The following is a 21719-nucleotide window of genomic DNA, read 5'->3' as shown; positions in this document are numbered from 1 at the left end:
GTACTCACAGAGTAATGGAGGATGATGAAGGGATGGGGGTCAGTGCACAGGAACCAGAGCAGCAGGACTCATCAACAGAGCCAGAGTGACCCCTGTCTCCATGATCATGGTGGGCTTTGAAGTGTAGGGAGCAGTGGGTGATGTGTTCCAGGAGGCTGAGGCAGGCAAGGGCCAACAGCCCAGCTCCTTAGCTGGCCAAGTGAGGCTAACTAGTTTTAGATTTGTGATTCCTCAGCTGGAGTAGGCTTGGAACAGGTGAGGGTCACATGGCTCATCAAGCCCAGATGCTGCAATCAGCAGGCAAAGTGAAAAAGGGCAGAACTGAGGTTCCTGCTCAACTACCCATGTTGATGGACCTTGACTTGGATGCGCCAGGATCTCTGTGGGACACTGGGCATGTGGATTAAAACAGGACTGGGGATTTGACATACTGACTTGCCGGCCAGGGGTTCAGGACACCTTGTGATCTTTTTGTAATGTGGTCTTTCTTTCTAGATGGTGCATAGCTGCACTGCTTGTGGACTTATCAAAGGCAATTAGGGGAGGTGGGTGTCACAATGGGAAATGGAAGGTAGGACTAGACTGGCCTTTGGTCTGATTCAGCAGGACTGTTCTGGCAACTTTATAGTTCCAGCATAGCCTTCTTTTCCCCAGCATGCTACCTGCCAAGGTTCAAGAGAATTTTTTTTTATCTTATGGAAGAGCTTTCAGGCATTTGAACCCCCAACTGGCAATCTAAAACAATGCGCCTCAAAAGCAAGCTCACTGCCACCACAATGAGAACTAGGCAACTGTCTTGTGTTGGCTACTTTTGGTCAAGAGCAAATTTAACCATTCACATCACGTCACTGCCATTTTGCACCTACACAAAACCAGCCTTGAGAGGCATTCTCCTTGCACAACCTTGAGTTGATTTCTATCCTTTACCCCTAACCACATACATATAATCCCATATAAAATTATTTAAAAGGTGCTTATCCAGGAAAAAAAAAACTTAAAGGTTAGATTAACACCACCCCAAAACACACTGCCAATGCTTGGACTAACCCAACAAAATCTTGTAGCCAACACATCCATGACTCTCTCCTGAATGAAACGAATTGCTGAAGGGAGGGGGTATTGGGAGGAGTGTTGCTTAAAGGTAAAGGTACCCCTGACCGTTAGGTCCAGTCGCTGACGACTCTGGGGTTGCACGCTCATCTTGCTCTATAGGCCAAGGGAGCTGGTGTTTGTCCTCACACAGCTTCCGGGCCATGTGGCCAGCATGACTAAGCTGCTTCTGGCGAACCAGACCAATGCACAAAATGCTGTTTACTTTCCCTCCAGAGTGGTACCTATTTATCTACTTGCACTTTGATGTGCTTTCGAACTGCTAGGTGGACAGGAGCTGGGATCGAACAACGGGAGCTCACCCTGTCACAAGGATTCGACCCACCGACCTTCTGATCGGCAAGCCTAGGCTCTGTGGTTTAGACCACAGCACCACCCGTGTCCCCTTAAAGACTCCTAAAACCATGGCTAATGCAATTTCTTTACCTCCTTCTGAGTCAAAGAGAGATATGTTCTTTTACATTGTTGGAGTTGCCTGATTGTATGTGGAAAACATACAACAGATAGGAAGAAAACAGGAAAGGAAACGACAAACACCACTTTCTTAAGAACCTAAAGACATGGCATCTTTTCTCCAATGGAATGTGTTACACTCGTGGGGTTGCATGCAGTATAACAAAAATCACTTGAATACATCAGACTTCGTTTAACACTATCATATAAATAAGCTTATTCCTTCTACTAGGCATGTGATATGCCTTTTTTTCTTTTTTGTAGTCCATAATTATATATACATTGGAGGAAAGGAAGGGTTTGATAACACAAGCAGCAAAATAGACTAGAACAACTCAGTGGTTAAGTAAAGACTGTTCTAACCAACTTTCCCCTCCCCAGTTTTCTATACAAAAAAATTCAGCATATAAATAATCTTTTTTTTTTAACTTTAGAATTTCAAAGGATAAACCAAATGGGCTAGCTGTCACGCAGATTAACACACTTTAAAAGATCTCGCCAGACATAACTGGACCAAATGTTGACAGAAGGAAAATAACACTCATGTAAAACATGGCTGGTTTTGTTTTAAAAAGAAGAGGAAAGCATTGCTTAGATTTTCTATTTGAGACAAGAGTTGTAGAACTAATGAACAAGTGTTAATTCTGATCACCAGCCACAACCAGGTCAGACTCTTCAATGTATTTCGCGTCACTGTACACATCACGCTTCCTTCTTCAAACAGAACATCCCATTTTGAACTGATCAAAATTTGAGCTGGGGCTCCACATTATTTTTTAAAATGGAAGAACATCTCACAATATTGTAAACAACAACAATCACAAATACTGAAAGAAGATAAAAGCAAAAGTAAATGCTTTTTAAAAAATCCACACTGTTTTGTGTGTGTGTGTGTGGTCAGAGACTTCCTTTTAACTTGCAAATGCAACAAAGGGGTCCTGGCTTACTAGCTTGTTGACTGGTAAAGGGGCCAAGGACTGTGGCCAGAGGGGAAGTGCAGCCCTAAAACAACCCCTCCCCAAGATCTTCCTTTTGGTAGCTTCTGCAAAAGGCACACACCAAACTGTGCACCCCCTTCTTCAATATCCTTCGCTCTCTTGTAAACACCAAATTGCCACCTGATTAGAGCAGGAAGCCTAAAACGGTCTCCTCCCTTTGCTGCTCTGCTTGACAACTTATTTTTAATGGGATGTCCAAGTGCTGAAGGGCCAGCAGCATTGCCTTCACCTCCTTACCTACTCCAGTGAGGGTCAAGGCCACAGGCAAAGGAGCTCTTTAACTTTCTTCCTTAACTGCAATGGGAACAGCAACAGAAGTCTCTCCTTTTGAAATGCACCACTTTGTGTTTTGGTTCCCGCATGGGAGGCAAAGAGGGTTTCCTGTTGTTGCTCACAGGGAGGAGCTCTTCATCTGTGTGGGGGGCAATGGGTGCTATGCAGAAAAGACAAGAGAGCTGTCTGCTGGCGGAGCCAGATGAGAAGGTCTTGTCTGATCCTAGTTCCTGTACCACAGCCTCCTCCAAATATTTTGGACTACAACTCCAATAAGCCCCAGCCAGCATGGGCAATGGTCAGGTGTGATGGGAGCTGTAGTCCAATAACAGTAGGCGAGAACGAGGTTGGGGAAGGCTGCTGTAGAAGAAGAGAGATGAAGGCTTAAGAATGCTAGTGGGTTAATGAGAAGGGGTAGAGGGTGGTGAGCCAAGGGCCACCAGACAGACAGCAAGTCCAGTTGTCTTCATAATGCCCCCCTCTACATGTAGCCTTCTTGCCTCTGAGTGAGGAAACCAGAGCTCCTTGGGTAGCTGGATTTTTATCCAATGAAGCTAAATGCTGGAAGATTCAGGACACAGTTTTTAGTGATGGTGGCCAACTTTGATGGCTTTCAAAGAGGATCAGAAAAACTCATGGAGGATAAGGTTCTCCATGTCTACTAGCCACAATGTATATTTTCTACCTCCAGTGTTAGAGGTGGGTATGCCTCAGAGTGCTGTTGGGCTCTGGTCTTGCTTGCTGGCTTCCCACAGCAATCTAGGTGGCCACCGTGAGAACAAGTTGCTGGACTAGACAGGGCACTAGTCTGATCCAGCAGGCTCTTCTGTTCTTAGGATTTTATAGAATCGTACAATTGTAGAGTTGGAAGACAATCTATTCCAACCCCCTGCAATGCAGGAATATGCAGCTGTCCCATACAGGGATCGAACTTGCAACATTTGCATTCTCAGCACCATGGTCTAACCAATTTGGCCCTGTGTTCTCTAGCTGCTGGTCCCGAGGGGGGGGGGGGGCGCAGGGAATCAAGCTTAACAATTCTTTGGCCATTCTTACTCCAGGTTTACCTTTGACAGACAGTCATGACTTTTTACATCATGACTTAACCTGCTTTATGGGGTGGAGGTCATATGATAGGAATGTGGAGGGGGAGACTAGAAGACAGATGATTTTTGTTTGTTTTTAAAGGAATAGGCAGAAGTAGTAGATGCTGCAGAACCAAAAATCAAGAAGCAGCTGGGAGATTGGGGTGGGGTGAAGGAACACACATGCTTGTATGTTCAAAGAGCATGTCCAAAGAGTCGCTGCTTTAAGATTAAAATGTTAATATATTTTTTTAAAAAAAAACCCACAGATTTGTATAAAACACAAAAAATGTACCTGAGTGTGTGTATATTCATATATATATTCATATTTATATATATTTATATTTATATATATTTGCCAACGTTTAAAAGGTGAGAAGAGCAATATTCTGTCCACAACTCTCTCTCTAAAAGAACAATGTGGGAAATGAAGGAGCAGGAGAACCAAGCAAAAGAAGAAGAAATCCACAACCTGCAAAATTAAATGTGTGTGTGTGTGTGCGGGCATGTGCACGCACACACACACACACATACATACACACAGGGGTGGGGGTGTAGGAAAACTATAAGCTGAAAAGTGAAGGTTATCAATGCCCCAGCTGAGTAACAATATTGCTGTCTTATATGCCTTTGTTGTTAAGATGGCACCCAATGCAAATTTAGAGGAAGGCATCTGATAAGCAGAGTGGTGTGTGTGTGTGTGTGTTTGGTGAAGGAAGACCCACAGGAGATTGGCTGAAGCCAGCAACAAGCCAACTTGTGATGTCATCACAGGGTGACACCCAAGAAGGGAAAATCCAATTCACTGAGGGTTACAGAAGCAGCCTTTGCAACAGTGAGAAAGAGAGGAATGCTACAAACGAGTGCAAGCCTCTTGCTGTTGTTCAGAGTGGTGACAGTGAACAGGGATAAATGGGTGCAGTCTACCTATGCCCCCTTGCCTCTGAGGCCTATTTCACTCTTCTGGTGCCAGGACCCCACAGATCCTCTGAAGAGCCCCTATCCTGACTGCAATGAAACATGCTCCTTAATGACGGCTTTCCAACACACAACAGCCGATAAGAAAGAGAAAATATATGTTTAAATAGTACCCAATATATAAAGCAGACCGTAAAGGTGTCTGTTTAAAAAGAAAATGGTAAAAAAGGGGGTGGGGAAATAAGTTGAAAAACGTAGCTCTGTTGACAAATATAGTTATTTCCACATAATTAATATTAAGATATAGCTTGCAAGGAGGTGAGGAGTAAAACATATACAGGCTACATGAATGCAATCAAATAAAAACAACCCTCCAGCCCCACCCCGACATAGCACAATACAATCATTAAGAAGTTCTGAATTATACGAGAGGTAGCAGCTGTTTATATTCCCGGAGTCCAGAACCTTCGAACATTGCTCCCCTGATGATGGGCTTGTGTGCAATGAGGCAACGAATGGGACAAGCTGGGTGTCATAGCCTTATTGTTTTGCAGCATCTCTTCCAGTTACCGTGGAGGAAGGGATCCTTGCCAGAAGTGCATTGACAACCTGCATTCAAGCACTGCTCGTGATGATAGCTATGGCTGCTTGCTCTTGTGCACGGGTGTTCTTGTACAAGCCAAACTTTAAATCCACAAATTAATAAAGTAAGCTACACAGTCCCACATAATATAAATAGTGTTAGGTTATTATTATTATTATTATTATTAATCTTAGTGTTTTCATATAACTCCTACGATGGGTGCTAGCGGAATATTAATGGAGTAGCAACAAGGTTAATAAGAAGAACACTTTTCTTCCAGAGTGTGGCAGCTAAAAAGGCCTCCTTCATATCGGGATGGTTCGCTAACGGACGGCAGCAGGGGGTCCATTTCATGTCTGGTAGAAGTGGTGATAGTGGTGGTGGTGCTCATGGTGGTGGTGGTGCTCATGTCTCTGAATCATCTGCCCCACTTGGCCTTCGTACAAGATGACAGCGGGCAGGTCTCTCACGTGCTCTTTTTCGAAAACCGTCCCGGGGGGCTGGAAGGTTTTGCAGACTTGGTGAGTCTCTTTGGCCCTCTGCTTGTGTTTCTTGTAGGCCGGCTGAGGCTGCATGGGGAGATAAGGGAGGTTTGGGCCCAGCCGCGTGGTGGGGGAAGCCATCGGCACGGAGGCCCCTTGGGCGGGCTTACTCCTTACGGCCCTCCCCGCGTTGGCGGAAGAGGCATTTCTGCCCTGAGCTTTGGGAGACTTGGCAAAATGCCTGCTCGCATCTTGGCTCCGCAGCCTCTGCTGTATCTCTGCAAGCTTTGCGTAGGAGGCTTCCATCAAACTGACGTGGCTGGGGTCCGCTGCTGGCGATCTGCGCTGGTGGGCGTGGAAGATTTCTGGCTCGTGGGAACGGGACCTTGTTTGGTTTGCGACTCGGATGGGAGGGTCATGTTTTTGAGCCGCTGGTGGTGATCCTGAGAAACAAGAAGTAGAGCACTTGGTCATTTTAAGGCTCTAAGTACTGATATGACAACAAAAGCAGGAAGCAGCTGAAGTAAAATAAACCAATGTACCAAACAGAGGATGAGCTAAATTAATAATAATAATAATAATAATAATAATAATAATAATAATGTTTGTTTGTTTGTTTAAAAGCAGCTCCCTAGCAGCTGTATTAATGATTATTTTTACACTTGGTCAATATAGTTGGAAATTTTAGTTTAGTTCTCACTGGGTTCCAGTTACTTGAGCACCTACAAGTCTAAAGATCCAATTTTAACAACAATAAAAAGGACGGTCGGAATAGATGAGATCTAAATTATTATTATTATTATTATTGCATTTATATCCCACTTTTTCCCTGACAGGGACTCAAGGTGGCTTACAGCTAAAACACAAACAGCTAAAAAAAGAAGCACTGAGCATCTGTAACTTCAAAACAAAGCTTGTCATTTCAGTGTGTGCTCACTGATTTGGATATAATAATATGTGCATTGCAATTTCCCTTCCTTCTCACAGGTACCAATAATAAATCCAATAATAAATAAATAAATAAATAAATAAATATTTTGTGTGTGTGTGTGTGTGTGTGTGTGAGAGAGAGAGAGAGAGAGAGAGAGAGAGAGAGAGAGAGAGAGAATGAGATATTAAACATATAGATCATTACAATGGCTTCTCTAGGGAGCAGCTAAATTATAGAAAATGCATAATATACCTGGTCCAAATTTTGACGTATAGTTTTCTATTCCTGCAAGATCCAAATAGTGGTTTCTCCTTTCAATGTTTTCATCGACACAATGACGATAGCATCCATTCTGTTCAGTTTTGGCTTCACCATGGTGGTACCTGTGAGAAGGAAGGGAAATTGAAATGCACATATTATTATATCCAAATCAGTGAGCGCACACTGAAATGACAAGCTTTGTTTTGAAGTTACAGATGCTCAGTGCTTCTGGGAGCAATGCTCCTACAAAATTCACCCTTGGCTGGAATTCCTTGCAATGCCATATTCAATAGAGGCAGACATGTAATGTTGCTGGGGCCCCAGCACCCACAGGAAGCTGGGAACAGACCTCGGAGGGTGGGCAGACAGAGCTAGGCAGACCAATGCTTCAAAACAATTTTAAGTATTTTACTGTTTTTAACAAGTTTGCTTTTATTACTTTGTATTTTACAATGGTGTTTTAAAATGTTGTAAGATCCCTTCTGGCAGAATCCGAGACCAGGGAGAAGAGTTGGTGGAAGAAGATTGGAGGAAATTTAAAATTTATTTACAGAAGTATTGTAAAATGTATGAATGCTGATGACATTGAAATAATATGAAGGGGTTCTAGTGACAAGAGAAATTTGAATTTATCAATTTGGGAGGTAAAATATTTAAGGGCAAAGTAGTAGGATTTGAATTTGCTGAATTAATTGTTAAAAAGGGATACAAAAAAGGGAGGCGTGAGGAAGTCGGGAAAATAAGTTAGTCAAAGATGAATAATTAGAAAAGAGTGATTTGTGTTTTTTTCTTATTCTATTTTTGTGTGTTGATTGATTTTTCTTTTTCCCTCATTAGGTTAAATGTTTATATTTTATGTTTTATGAAATTTTGTATTGTTGTGTTTTATATTTTCCCTGTGTTTTTATTGTTCTTTGTTTGGTTGTTGTTTCCTTTTCTATTGTTAAACTCAATAAAATATTATTATAAAATGTTGTAAGATCCCTTCAATCCCAGCTTGGGAAAAAGGCAGGATATAAATACTTAAAATAATAATAGTTGGCCATGGGGTACCCCTCGCAATCCTAATGTATTTGGCAAAGGGGAGAGTGCAGGTAAAACCTCCAGGAGATAAAGAACACACTCCTGATTGGAGGGGGAAATAGTTTTAATAAAGCCGGATCAACTGTTGGCTGAATAAGTCCATCTCTCTTTCCTGTTCAAGCACTACCATTTCATATATAGCAGAGCTATTTCCTGAGAATGAATTTCTGAAATACCAGTCATTTATGAGCCAAACAAGGAAAGGAAAAATGGGAAGAATCTTAGCTTTAACAACGATGAGGCCAAGAATGTGGCACAATAAAATGCACCATGTCCCAACAGAACAACGTCTACATATGTAAACAATTTATTTAAAAGAACAAAAACAGACAAGTCATTTTTTAAAAAAAGACACAAAGCCTGACCCTTACATGGAGATTTGTGTAACTGCTAAAATGCAACAGAACAGCCTCAGATATGCAGATGACACAACTTTGATGGCAGAAAGTGAGAAGGAATTAAAGAACCTCTTAATGAGGGTGAAAGAGGAGAGCACAAAATATGGTCTGAAGCTCAACATCAAAAAAAACGAAGATCATGGCCACTGGTCCCATCACCTCCTGGCAAATAGAAGCGGAAGAAATGGAGGCAAGTGAGAGGTTTTACTTTCTTGGGCTCCATGATCACTGCAGATGGTGACAACAGTCATGAAATTAAAAGACGCCTGCTTCTTGGGAGAAAAGTGATGCCAAACCTAGACAGCATCTTAAAAAGCAGAGACATCATCTTGCCGACAAAGATTCGTATAGTTAAAGCTATGGTTTTCGCAGTAGTGATGTACGGAAGTGAGAGCTGGACCATAAAGAAGGCTGATCGCCGAAGAATTGATGCTTTTGAATTATGGTGCTGGAGGTGACTCTTGAAAGTCCCATGGACTGCAAGAAGATCAAACCTATACATTCTGAAGGAAATCAGCCCTGAGTGCTCACTGGAAGGACAGATCCGGAAGCTGAGGCTCCAATACTTTGGCCACCTCATGAGAAGAGAAGACTTCTTGGAAGAGACCATGATGTTGGGAAAGATTGAGGGCACAAAGAGAAAGGGATGACAGAGGACAAGATGGTTGGACAGTGTTCTTGAAGCTACTAACATGAGTTTGACCAAACTGCTGGAGGCAGTGGAAGACAGGAGTGCCTGGCGTGTTCTGGTCCATGGGGTCACAAAGAGTCTGACATGACTAACAGACTAAACAACAACAACAAAATGCAACAGAGATGACTTTCTTTGCACATACCCCTCTCAATAACAAATTGGTAGCCACTGAATTTATTACTGTACAGTGGTACCTCGGGTTACAAATGCTTTGGGTTACATGTTTTCAGGGTTACTTCCGGGTTTCGCCGCTCGCACATGCGCAGAAGACCAAATCGCGTCACGCGCATGTGCCAACACGACACTGCGGGTTACAGACGTGCCTCCATCATGGATTACATCCACAACCCGAGGTTCCACTGTATTTTAACAGCCAGGACGTGGAAGAGGCATTTGTAGGATGTTTTCAGGTGTAAGAATAAGAACCTGGCTACCTTGAGTACTACGCTCTTTGACTTGTATAGGGCGCATCATTTGCTGATCCACTCTGGCAGGAAACATAGTGGGCCAATCCTGATCAAGAGATTTCCCAATTCCTGGCTAGGAGCATCATGCCAAGTTTCTCTAAAAATGCTATCTGATTGTTGTCTTGATTATTTTCATCCAAGGTTGGACTATGCTATGATTCGGGGCCAACATTAGCAACTGGCATCTTCAGGCAACTGCTGGGGAATCAGAGGCCTGGCAGGGTCCAATGGTAAGGGAGGTTCACCCTTAGTAAGCGGCTACAAGGCACCATGTTAAACCTCCTACATTGCTGTGGAGCAATGCCATCTTGGGGGCCACTGTGGGAGATATAAAATGGTGGCCACCCAGCAGCAATTGAAAGATCACTGCTGCTACTAGATAAGCCCATAGAGTGAGTGTGGGGTGCAGGAATGGGCCCATAGAGGATAATATGTCAAGGGCTCCCCTTCAAGCCTGGGACAAGCTTTAGATCCCAATCCACGACACACCATTGGCTCCTGATACCAGTCACATTCCAATTATTGCATTTATAGCCCACCTTTTTCTCCAAGTTGCTCAAGGTAGTAAACATGGTTCTCCCTCTCCTCATTTAATCCCCACAACAACCCTGGGTGTTAAGTTAGGCTGAGAAGCAGTTACTGGCCCAAGGTCACCCAAACTAGAACCCTGGTCTTCCAGGTACTAGTGCGACACACTCTAACCACTACAGCACCCTGGTTCAAAGAGCCGTAGCAGACATAGAGAGAGGGTCTCAACAGTTGCCCATAACTGCAAAGTCACCAAAGCCCATTTCTGAGAATATCTGCAGACGCTGTTGTTGTTCTGTAATAGTGCATGTAAAAAAACAAAGAAGCAGGCAAAGAAGATATAGGATTGTTTTAATCTGTTCTACAATGGTTTTTTAGATGGCAAGCGGGCATTCAACTCGGCACTTTCACTGTGCTGCATTTTAAATGTGTTGCTACCTGCACAGTGCCCTGAGGATAAGGTGGGATAGACATCAAAAATACATGAATAAAACTGATGAAAAGGCATGATATTGGGGCAAATCTTAGCCAAATGCTTCTCTTTGCTAATCTTTGCCAACAACATGACAATATGTTTTTCAGGGAAACAAGGTCTCTTCCCAGACTGGCATCCAAAACAATATTGTGCATTCCTTCAGGGAGATACAACTTCAAATAAATCCTGTTTTATCTAATCTTTTCAAGGCTGCAAGTATACCTGCAGCTGTGCATGAAAGAGACCACTGTCTCTCTGCTTTGCTGGAAACTGATGCACCCTGAGTCACACCAGAAAAATAACACACACACACTCACTCACTCATTTTTTAAATATTCTCTGAAGGGCATTTCTCAAAATTCTTTTTAAAGCACAGATCATCATTTTCCTTAAATGGTTCATAAGAAATCCTGCTTCCGATCTTCATACTGTACATTGTTGTTGCCTGCCAGCAGAAACTCATGCTGCTATAAATCTGTTAGCCTTTCAGGTTCCAAAGGGGTCTTTGTCAGTTTTGCTGCAAAAGATCAACCATGGCTACCCCCTTTATTGTGAAATGCAGTTGCCAGGAGGTGAGAGGGCTCTGGTTTGGATCGGGACCTTAGCAGTGGGGGTGGGAAGGAGGTTAACCCTTTCCTTCAGATGGTTTTCCCAGTTGAAACTGCCCCGATGCATACAATTATGAGTCCTGTATGTAGCATGCAGGTAAGTTACATGTGTTTACTTGTATCTGGCAAATATCTTAAGATGGGCAATACCTACAAGAGAGCAGCGCAAGCAAAGAAAGATTGATGGTGGCTTTAAAGAGTGGTTGAAACATAGGTATTTCCTTATCAATAAGATTTTCATGAGTGAAGTGAGGATTTGGCAGCAGCTGGCAAGGCAGCCTCTGAAGCAAGGTCTGGAGAAAGCTGGACACCTCATTACTGAAAAGGAGCATGCTGTTAAGCCTGTAATGCTTGGAAGTCTGTAACTACAAGGGCGCAGTCAATCAGATGGGGCCTTCTCACCAGATTATCTTCTGGCTGGGCGATGAACAAATCCGGTGACAAGGCTCCGTATGATAGGCTCCACCCATGTGCTCCCAAGATTCTATGCATCATTATGGCAACATGCATATGAAGATCAAAACATGCATATGAAGATCGAAACAACAAGGAGACATAGCATTTAGATAAAACCAGCAGAGCTTTAAAAATCAAATATGCATAATAAAATGACAGGTCAGAGTAGGCTTGCCTAAAAAACAAATTTTAAATCCTAAGCCTCTCAGGGCTGACCTTAAAGATCCCTAATCATGAGACAAATGAAGAATGGCTTCCAGCTCACCTGAGGGAGCCCCTCTGCTTCTTCTCACAACTCCTCAGTTCTTCATTGGCCTTGCTTTCCGTTCGGTGCCTTGAGCTCTGAAGATCTGCCCCCACAACACATACACACAAAACCATGTTCATTTTCCTATTGTTATTATTTTAACCATTCCCATTGTTTTCAGAATGAACATACAACAAACATCTTCCCTCACCAAGAGTGCTATATCTTCCCTCACCAAGAGTGCCATTTCCCTCTTATTATTGACATTCTTACATGGCTTAACAAGTGGGGGCCATCTACCATTTAAATGAACTGAGCAGGGGAACATCATCTCCTCCATGACCACACATGGAGGGAGTGGAAGATCCACCATCCACAGAAGAATTCTTTAGTTTTGTGTTATGTGGAGGGGGAGAAATGTTTGGGAGTAAAAGGAAAAAAGTGATTTAAAGGAGATTGGGGATCAGGATCCCAAAAAGATTCTCCAGTTAAAAGGATCTGGCAGTACATAATATGAAAAGCTGCCCATCAGTGATGGCAAAACTGGTTTAGATGGACAGACAACCAACCTGGTAAGTCAGTTTTATATGCTTCTGCGTAATGAGTTGACAAATCCGCCATCGGAAATTCAGAATCAAACTCTTACCAGCATGGTTCAGTAGGATACTTTTCTTCTTCTGACTCCCATCTGGAGCTACGGTGAGCTTCACCCGCAAGGTTTTACTGGAGCTGGGAGAGTGGTTTACTGAAGCATCAACTACTTCATAAATGGTATGAAGCAAGCTGGTGATGTCCTAGAATCAAGGATGAAACAAGCAGAGGAAGACAAATGCGTCAAGAACAGAAATAAAGAATGAGGTGCTTTTTCCCCGCTCAGAGAAAATAGCCTCTTACTTCATTCACAGAAATTTTCTCTTGTTACTATTGACAATTCCACAACAATGCGTTTACATTCTGTGACATCACAGCAGCTCAGTCAATGACAGAGTGTCTACGAAAGAAGATGACAGCCAGTTTTGTGAATTACGTGCATAAGATGTTTGGTTCAAAAGCTGTTATTGAGCAATTTGGGGGTTTCTTTTTGTTACAGTTAGCAAAAGTTATGTCCAAACTGTTTTAACTTACACGATGGCTCTTCAAGTAATGAACTGTATTAATGACACAAATATCAGCTTGCCTCCTCATTGACACCAACCATACCCATTCACTTATCAGTTCTCTGTGTCTCTTCTGTGTCCCTGGAATAATTCCAGGTACTTGGAGCAAATGAGATATTGATGCCCTACTTTGTGCAAGTATTGGAGGGCCAACCAGTTGAGAGCTTGCTTCAGTGCAAAGTCAGACTTTCACATGCTGACCCTGAAGCATCATCCATGCCAATTAAAAACCAAAAACCCATCTGGTTGTATCAGAGGAAGAAGTGAGACTGCAAGTGAGATTCCATAGGCTTGCGAGGTAACAATAATTGCTTGGTTCCTCCATCTCTGAACTCCCTCCATGTTCAGCCATTCCATCTGGCTCAATCTGAGGAAGGGGCAAAGCAGCAGGGTCCACTCTATTGGCTCAACTTTGCCCAGCTACCTCCATTCACAGCCTTTCCTCTGAGTGCAGTAGAAGTGGAAACGTAAGACAGGAGGGAACTACCACCTAGATAATCCTCTCCTCCCCAAACCATGCAGTGGTTACAGTTCTTGAACTTCTGTATTTTTCAATCACTCCCATTCCTTTCTTAGTTTTTGTCATGTCTGTTAAACCCCAAGCAAATATTTTAAAACCATCATGTACATAAAAGTGTGCTGGCAAGAAGGCAGCGTACAGATGCAGAAAGTAAATAAATAATCACATGAGCTCAGAGAAATGGAAAAGGTATGTTACAACAAGATACCCTCTAAACTTTTGCAGGAATGATCCTGCCAACGACGTTCAACAAGGATCTAGTTGCCACTCAAAGATTCATCCCTTGATGAGGGGCCTGTATCAATCCATTGCAACCACCTTTTATTGGAGGTATTGTTATAGAAGGGAATTCCTGAGTACTAAATGTTACATCTGAATGAGCTCCCCAAAATGTGTTTATTTTCCCAAGAGAATCTGACAAGCTTTGGGAAAGAATGGTAAAATTATAGCTGTCCAGTGCTTTGCCTGTAGTAGTTTTAGGTCCTTTCTTTTCTTTTCTTTTTTGGCATGACATGCCAGAAGGCATTGAACCACGGAAGAAAATGGCTTTAAAGGAGATAAGACCTTGAGCCTTCGGGCCCAGAAAGGCAGGTTAATTAAAAGCCAAAAGGGTTCAATCTCTACTGTGAGTTATAACTGAAGTTAACAGAATGACTCCATATATACACTGATTCTAACTTAATATATAGTATGCCAGTGTCCATCTATCCCACAGAACTCTTCCTTCAGTCTCAGCTCTGAACACACTGGGTGAGATATGTCTCTGGTCACAAGCAAGTACACACACACACAAGCAAGCAATATCATTCAAAATCTTCTGACAGCTTAAATCCATCCTTTTGACAACATGTCCAAAATGCCAGCTAGCTGTTTGGTAGGAGACAGATGGCCATCTGAACATTCTCACCTATCAGAAACTCCATTAACAAACCCAGCACCTCTAGAAACAAGGCTCCACAGATAAGAGGCAAACCCACTACACTGCTTACAAGGAATTTTGTTGAGGAACAGTGACAGAACACACGGGCAACACACCTCTCTTTGAAACCTCAATCTGTTTTCTAACACATCAGGTCAAAAAGTTCAGCACTTCACACATGACTAAGCTGAGAAGGTTTGGATGGTTGCAAATTACTTTGCTGCTCTTCAGCCATAGGTAGTCTCCACTGCCGGAAGGTCCAACTCAATCAACAGTTGTCCTGCATTCTGATTGTGTCATTGAGTTCTTGCCTAGTCTTCTGTACCTCCAAACACACATACACTCATCATGTAATCTGCTACGAAATTGAAGTTCTCTGTAGAATGGGGATACCTCAGTGGTACAGCAACTGCCTTGTATGCAGAAGGTCTCAGGTTCAATCTTAAGTAGCTCCTGGTAGGCAGGCAATTCCCCCTGCCTGCAACGCCACTCCAAGTCAGTGTGGGCAATATTAGACTACATGGACCGACAGTCTGACTTGTTTTCAAACCACTGGCCCTGCTGGCTGGGACTGATGGGAACAGAGAGTCCAAAAACTGGATAACTGGTTCCACATCCCTGAGCAACCCATTAGTAAACTGAAAGGCCACTGAAAAGGGAGAAAAACTCCTCACTAGGCTGAAGATCTACATCAAGGATGGGTAGCTTATGGTCCTTCAGGTGTTGTTGGACTACAACTCCCATCATTCCTGACCATCAGCCATGCTGACTGGAGCTGATAGGCATTGGAGCCCAGCAACTGAAGGGCCACAGGTTCCCCATCCTTGAGAAAGACTGAATGTGTGAATTTGGCTTTCACTGGCGTGGTTGGTGGAGTGGAATAGCATTGCACTACTGCCCTGTTAAGAACATAAGAAGTGCCTGTTGGATCAGGCCAGTGGCCCACTTAGTCCAGCATTCTGTTCTCACAGGGGCCACCCAGATGCCTGTGGAAAGCCTGCAAGCAGGACCCCAGTACAAGAGTCCCCTCCCTTCCAGTTTCCAGCAACTGTTATTCAGAAGCATCCCTGCCTTCAACTGTGGTGGCATAGTATATCCATCATGCCTGGTGGCCACTGATAGATAGTCCTATCCTCCATGAACTTGCCCAATCCTTTTCCAAAGCCATCCAATGTCTTCACCATAATCATATTAAAAACCAACATGCTGAACCACAAAACCAGGATTCCACCTAAAGTTGATGTCTCGGTCGCAAAATTTGGGTTTATGCATGTGAGGTGTTTTTTTCAACACATATGTCCTGTAGAAGCACATGAAATACTCACACTGGTGGTAGATGAGGTAGACTATGATCTGCTGTTCCACCCCCACCCCCCGTAATGCATAAGGAGGTACATTTGTTAGGAGTGGCCCATTGTAAAGATGCTGTGTGCAGTTCTCTGACCATAATTAGATTCACAAATGCTTCAGCCTAGTTTCAAGGTGAGAACGCATTAACTGCTGTGCATTTTTCACCTCATTATATTTTATGAAGAAAACCGCTCTCTGACCTAACTGCACAATGTTTACAAGGATTTCCCTAATCTTGCAACACATATAATAATTACGTTACACTCATGTAATTTTCACACCAAGGTCAGATGTAGCTTAGAAATCCTGCCAACCTTGCTTAGCCAAAAAAGCTACTCAAGACCATTAGGACTACAATCTTATCCTTATTTACCTGGATGGAAGTCCTAATGAACTCAGTGAGGCTTACTTCCAAGTAATGGAATGCCCTCCCATCAGATGTCAAGGAGATTAAGAACTACACAACTTTTAGAAGACATCTGTAGGCAGCCCTATATCAGGAAGTTTTTAACGTTTGTCGTTTGATTATGCTTTTATATTCTGCTGGAAGCAGCCCAGAGTGGCTGGGGAAACCTAGCCAGATGGGTAGGGTATAAATAATAAAATTATGATGATTATTAAACCATTTTAAGAGTGGGCTGAGAGTAAATGTATCTTTCTTACAAATTCTATATACTCAGAAGCATGTCCTATTGACTTCTATGGGACACACTCCGAAGTAAGTGCATATAGGATTGCAGTCTTAGGCATAGAAATAGCACCCTGAAATGCATTATTTTAAGAGAAATCGCGTACATATTAGGAGAAATGCACAAATGTGTATGGAGTTTTGTGCGGATCTTCTTCAATAAAAGAAGCAAAAACTGATAAAAGGAGAAACATGTTTATTTGTTTGCTTGTTTGTTTATTGTATTGTATTCATTGCATGTCTATCCCGCCCTTTTCTCCAAGGAGCTCAAGTTGGTCACATGGTTCTCCCTCTCATTTAATCCCCACAACTCTGTGAGGTTGGTTACGCTGGGAGGCAGGTAATGCCCCAAAGTCACACAGTGAACCCTGGTCTCCCAGGTCCTAGTCTGACACTCCAACCACCACACATTGGCTCTCACACACAAAAATTAGAGAAACCAAGGCTGACAGGCTCTTCCATCCCTAACAGAATCTGGTCTAAAAGACCCAGTGTGGAATGGTGGAATCAGGCCTAAGGTAGATCAGGAAGAAAGCAGTGAGGGGATGTGAGATAGGAAAAGATGGAAAGGGAGAGAGGGAGAGAGAGAGAGAGAGAGAGAGAGAGAGAGAGAGAGAGAGCTGGTAAGTTGAAGCCTCAAGGCTGGCAAACTCTGTATGCTCTATTCCAAGTCTGAAGTCCAATTATTAACAACCATATGAAGCTAATTACAAGGCAGCTGTCAAGCTCCCTAAAAGCCTCTCGTGATATATAACGAGTTCATTTCTGCATGGCACAAGGAATGCTGGGAAGTAATATTAGCCAAGTTTTGCAGTTATATCCACATTACAGTGTGGAAAGTTATCTCCCTCTCGCGCCAAAAAGACCATCAATGGCATTTCCCCCTTCTTCTCAGTCTTCTCACCCTGGACATTAATGACACTGTTTCAAGTACAGCGGCTGGATGCTAATTTTATAATTTGCCATCACATTAATTATGCTCCCGAGTACACGCTACAATCATTTCAAAAGAAGCCTGTTGAAGATCTGAACTTGGAAGTGAAAAAGAAAAAATGAAAGGGGGGGGGGGACCCAAAACACCACAAAAGAGGTATCTCAAGAAAACCATCAAAGCAGCATTACGTTTAGAAGGATCTTAAACAGAGGACTGCCGATCTCCAAAGAGTTTCCTTCTAAGATGGAGATTTGAGTACTTTTCATGGAGAATTTGTTATTACAAAAGCAAGAGCTTGAGTTAAAAGCGTGGGGGTGGGGGAGCGCACACACTTTTCCTTTAGGGTTTTTTGGTCATTTGAGAGTACAGATGACATTTTGCCCTATGCATAACTTGTACTCTGTCTTACGTTCCAGTCAGTGATTTGGATACACAAAGAGCCTCCCCCCCCACAAGGCTCTAAAGAAAGAGTGGCAATCAACAGTCCAGAATGCCTAACAGTAAAGAGGGTCACAACTCAACGCATTAAAAGAACACATGGGGGGGCGCAAGGCCAATTGGGCTAGCCCCATTTCAGCGTGGGCAGCTACCACACCCACTAGGTGTAGCTGCTATGCCCATGAAGCAATCTGTCCCCTCCTTCTCCAGTTTGCTTGGCAGAAGTCTCTTTCTGTTTGTTTTTACTAGGCTGCCAAGAGGTTAGAAACCTTTGTTCCGTGGTCAACATGGAAAGACAGGCTACATTATATTTTACTATCATCATCATCATCATCATTACAGGCTAGTAAATGTTGTTGACTGCTGGGAGGAGCACAGAAAGAAGAAACGCCATGGTATACCCATAGCAGCACAACCGGATGCCTTCATCTGCCCCAGCTGGAATGAAACATGACTTTCCTGAATCGGTCTCTACAGCCAAAGCAAGGCGCTGCAACACTCCAATGGTTTGACATCGCCCCCGAAGGCACACTCTTCCATGGTCTCCCGAGACAGACGGATGGCAACCAAATTTTGTTGGCTTATGTATCAGGCTGATGCCCAGGTACATACTGCTAAAGCAAAGTGGGGAGAAGGAATTAAGAGCTGTGGCAATGTGAGCATGCCTGACGCTCTAATGCAAAATTCTGGAAAAAAGAAGATTTCCACCGTCACGCTTTGTAATTTGGAACACCAAAATCCAAGGAGAAGCAGAGTTTTCTAACAGTTCTACAGTCTGTGCCAGGGGTGGGAAATGAAGGAGAGAGGTGTGTGTGCGCAGAAACTAGTCTAATATACAAAAGTAAAATCTACTTTCATTGCTTTGCCCACTTTTGGCCCTACCCAAAACTAGTAGGTGGCTCCTGGAAAGTTGCCCAGATGCGGATAAAAAGGGTTCCACAGCCCTGATCTGTGCATAAGTTTCCTGAGAGGTTTGCATGCCCCAAGACACCCTACGCTGTCTTCATCTGATTTATGGAAAGGCACCAGCTATATTTTGCTGCTTTGCAATTAAATCTGTTGGTGGGCAGCCTGAGATTTGACAGAGATGGCAGCCTGGACCTCTGCTCCATACCTATAAATATGGTTGACTGACGTCGTTAATCTCCCTGGAAATAATTTCAAAAGGGGCCCTTGCTATTTCAATAGCTCAGCTATAAAGGCAGGAGGGGAGCCAAAAGGAGCATATGTTTGCAAGGGTTTGTTTTGACACTCCGTTTAAAGTATCATTTGTTTGAGATTTTTATCCCTTCAAAAACAAGCCCCTTTAAAACGCCTTTGTTTTTAAATGGCTAATCCCCAGCATCAAAACGACGACAAGCTTAACAAAACAAAATAGCGCAGGGTATTCCAAAAGCAGGAGATTTCAAAGCTGCTTCACGTGCAGGCGTGGCTGCGAAATCAAGCGACGACTGAACATATACAAATGGCCTGGCAGAGATCACGTAAAGCCACAGAGCCCTTGAAAGCATAACACTTTCCTCATGGTCCCAGCGCACGCATTCAGCAACCAGACATGGATTTACAGCAATGGGTGAAGGAAGCCTGCTAAGGGCCCCAACTGTACTACACATTTAAGGTACTATTATACCACCTTAAACAGTCAACTAAAATTAAATTTAAAAATAAAATAGCAATAAGCCATCCCAAATAAGCAAAGGAGAACAAGAGAAGGGCAGACTAAAAATGAAGTGGGCCGTAGGCCAGCTGGAAGTAGTGTTGAAATATGTAGGAGCCAAGTGGAACTCACAGGGCATGGAGCTCCGTAACCTGGGGGCTACCAGAGACAAGGCCCTTTCTCAGACTGATCCTGGTGCCCTTCAAGGGCAGCCCCACACAGAGTGTGCAGCAGCAATCAAGTCTAGAAGTAGGCAATGCGTGTATAACTGGGGCCAGATCCATTTCTTCAACTAGTCATTTTGTTCTTCTACAGTTCTGGCTTTTCCGTTCCTACTTTGTCCGGGTTTCTTCATCCACCAGTTTTCTTGGGCAATATTCCCACACTTCACACACATACCCTGACAAAGAAAGCCTTTCCTGATCTTAGGTGGTATAAAGTTTCATTTATACCCTGCTTTCTCACACACACACCCCAAGCCCCTGAGAACATACCACAACATCACACTAGCTCAGCCAGTTAGTACCAGAGGCATCCTTGCCCCAGAGCAGTATGGTACAAACCGCTCCCCTTGTTAGCAAGCACCACAGATGTATCAGGAAGCTAAACTTCGCTCACCTCACGCGTGACTCTGCCATTGTTGTCGAAGTCATAAAGCGTGAAGGTCCACTCTTGCCTGTTGTCTTCCTCAACGGACACATCACATTGCAATTCCTAAGGAACATGCAAAGAGTAGCTGATTACCTAAAGCAAAAGTCCTATTTGCAGAGGAGGCTAACTTCCTCTTTAAAATATATTTTAAAAATAAATTCAGACAATAGTTGGTTTTTTTCTTTTCTTTTCTTTTTTTAAAAAAGATTTCTCCCCCATGCCCACCCAACAACCTGGCCCCTCTAGACAGCTCGCTGTAAGAATAATAGAAGCAGTCCAACCACAGCAATAAAAACAGGAGAACAAGGAGATGTTGGTGGAGAAAGGAAGTTCCTAAGTGCCATGCAAGTGTATGACTGCTGATTGGCTACCACACAAACACACTTATGGTAGCTAGCCAACCAGCAGCCATGCAAGCACATGAGACTCAGCGAGGGTGGCGAGCCCATCAGCAATCTTGTCTTTGGGTGACACAGGTTGAGGTTCCCTTGCTTCTACCATCACCACCTGGGATCTGGCAAGGAAGACCATTCCTCTCATTGACTGCGCAGAAGCAGTGGCTAGCAGTTCTTTCCAGAGAACCATTTCATCAGTCAATTCAAAGTTCTGAAATTGGTAACAGCATTAAAAACTCAAAGCAATACACAAAATGTCCCTTGCACACAACCTGTGGAGAAGGCCTTCTGAATAACTGCTCAGTTTCTAGAAGCCTGAAAGAGTTGAATCCAGCAGGCCTTTTGAAGGAGGGTGTTCCACAGAGGTGCCACCAGTGAAAAGGCCCTTCACCTTGAAGTTGGTGTCTGCCAGATCTTGTTGGTCTACAAATACCACCAGCCCCACATCTGGCAAGTCTGGTGGTCAGGGCTGCTGGGAACTGCAGCCCCACATTATTCAGAGGGCACCAAGTTGGGGAAGGCTGAGCTAAACAGTTGAAACTTGCACTGAGCCAAAAGCTCAAGGACCTGAACTTTCAGCTTGAATTTTCTGTGGGGCAAAAGGGGCACCTGAAACTGGGTGGGAGGCTTAAGGAGGATAGGTTTTCCCCAAAATGACTCTCCCCTCTACCCATCTTTTGTTTCCACCTGAGGACTGTGCACACACCCCTGAATTGAAAAACAGACCTTCCATTTCCACCACCTGCAACTAGGGTGGCATTTGGCTCAGTACTAGTTGAATCATGCATTTTTTAAAATTCTGGAAGGTGGCACACAGGTGAATGGGGGTGGAGGAAAGCCCCAATGGGTCAGTTTTGACCCCCCCTCCCCCTAGTTGGTTAGCAACCTTAATGGTAACAATATTGAGACCCCATTTCCCGTATATTCTGCTGAGCAGGAGAGGAAAGGCATTCAATAGCG

General features: G+C 43.5%; 1 protein-coding gene across 4 annotated transcripts in view; it reads right to left on the bottom strand.

The window, feature by feature from the left end:
- Positions 1 to 1633: 1633 nt before the first annotated feature.
- The window catches only part of NKD1 (NKD inhibitor of WNT signaling pathway 1), a 122474-nt gene continuing 102388 nt past the window's right edge, over positions 1634 to 21719 (bottom strand). For 3 of the 4 annotated variants that reach the window (XM_083750524.1, XM_083750523.1, XM_083750526.1), the window contains 5 exons: positions 20332 to 20427; positions 12697 to 12844; positions 12069 to 12153; positions 7086 to 7216; positions 1634 to 6345 (listed from right to left, as the gene is read on the bottom strand). In XM_083750524.1, coding sequence (XP_083606650.1) covers positions 5771 to 6345; positions 7086 to 7216; positions 12069 to 12153; positions 12697 to 12844; positions 20332 to 20427 — 1035 coding nt within the window. In that variant the 3' untranslated portion in view covers positions 1634 to 5770. The remainder of the gene's footprint in view (positions 6346 to 7085; positions 7217 to 12068; positions 12154 to 12696; positions 12845 to 20331; positions 20428 to 21719) is intronic. The other variant, XM_083750525.1, reaches the window with a different exon arrangement.

The sequence above is a fragment of the Podarcis gaigeae genome (assembly GCF_964106915.1).
Source record: "Podarcis gaigeae genome assembly, chromosome: 8".
Lineage (NCBI taxonomy): Eukaryota > Metazoa > Chordata > Lepidosauria > Squamata > Lacertidae > Podarcis > Podarcis gaigeae.
The sequence above is the reverse complement of the archived record's forward strand: the minus strand, read 5'-3'. Positions and strand labels throughout refer to the sequence as shown.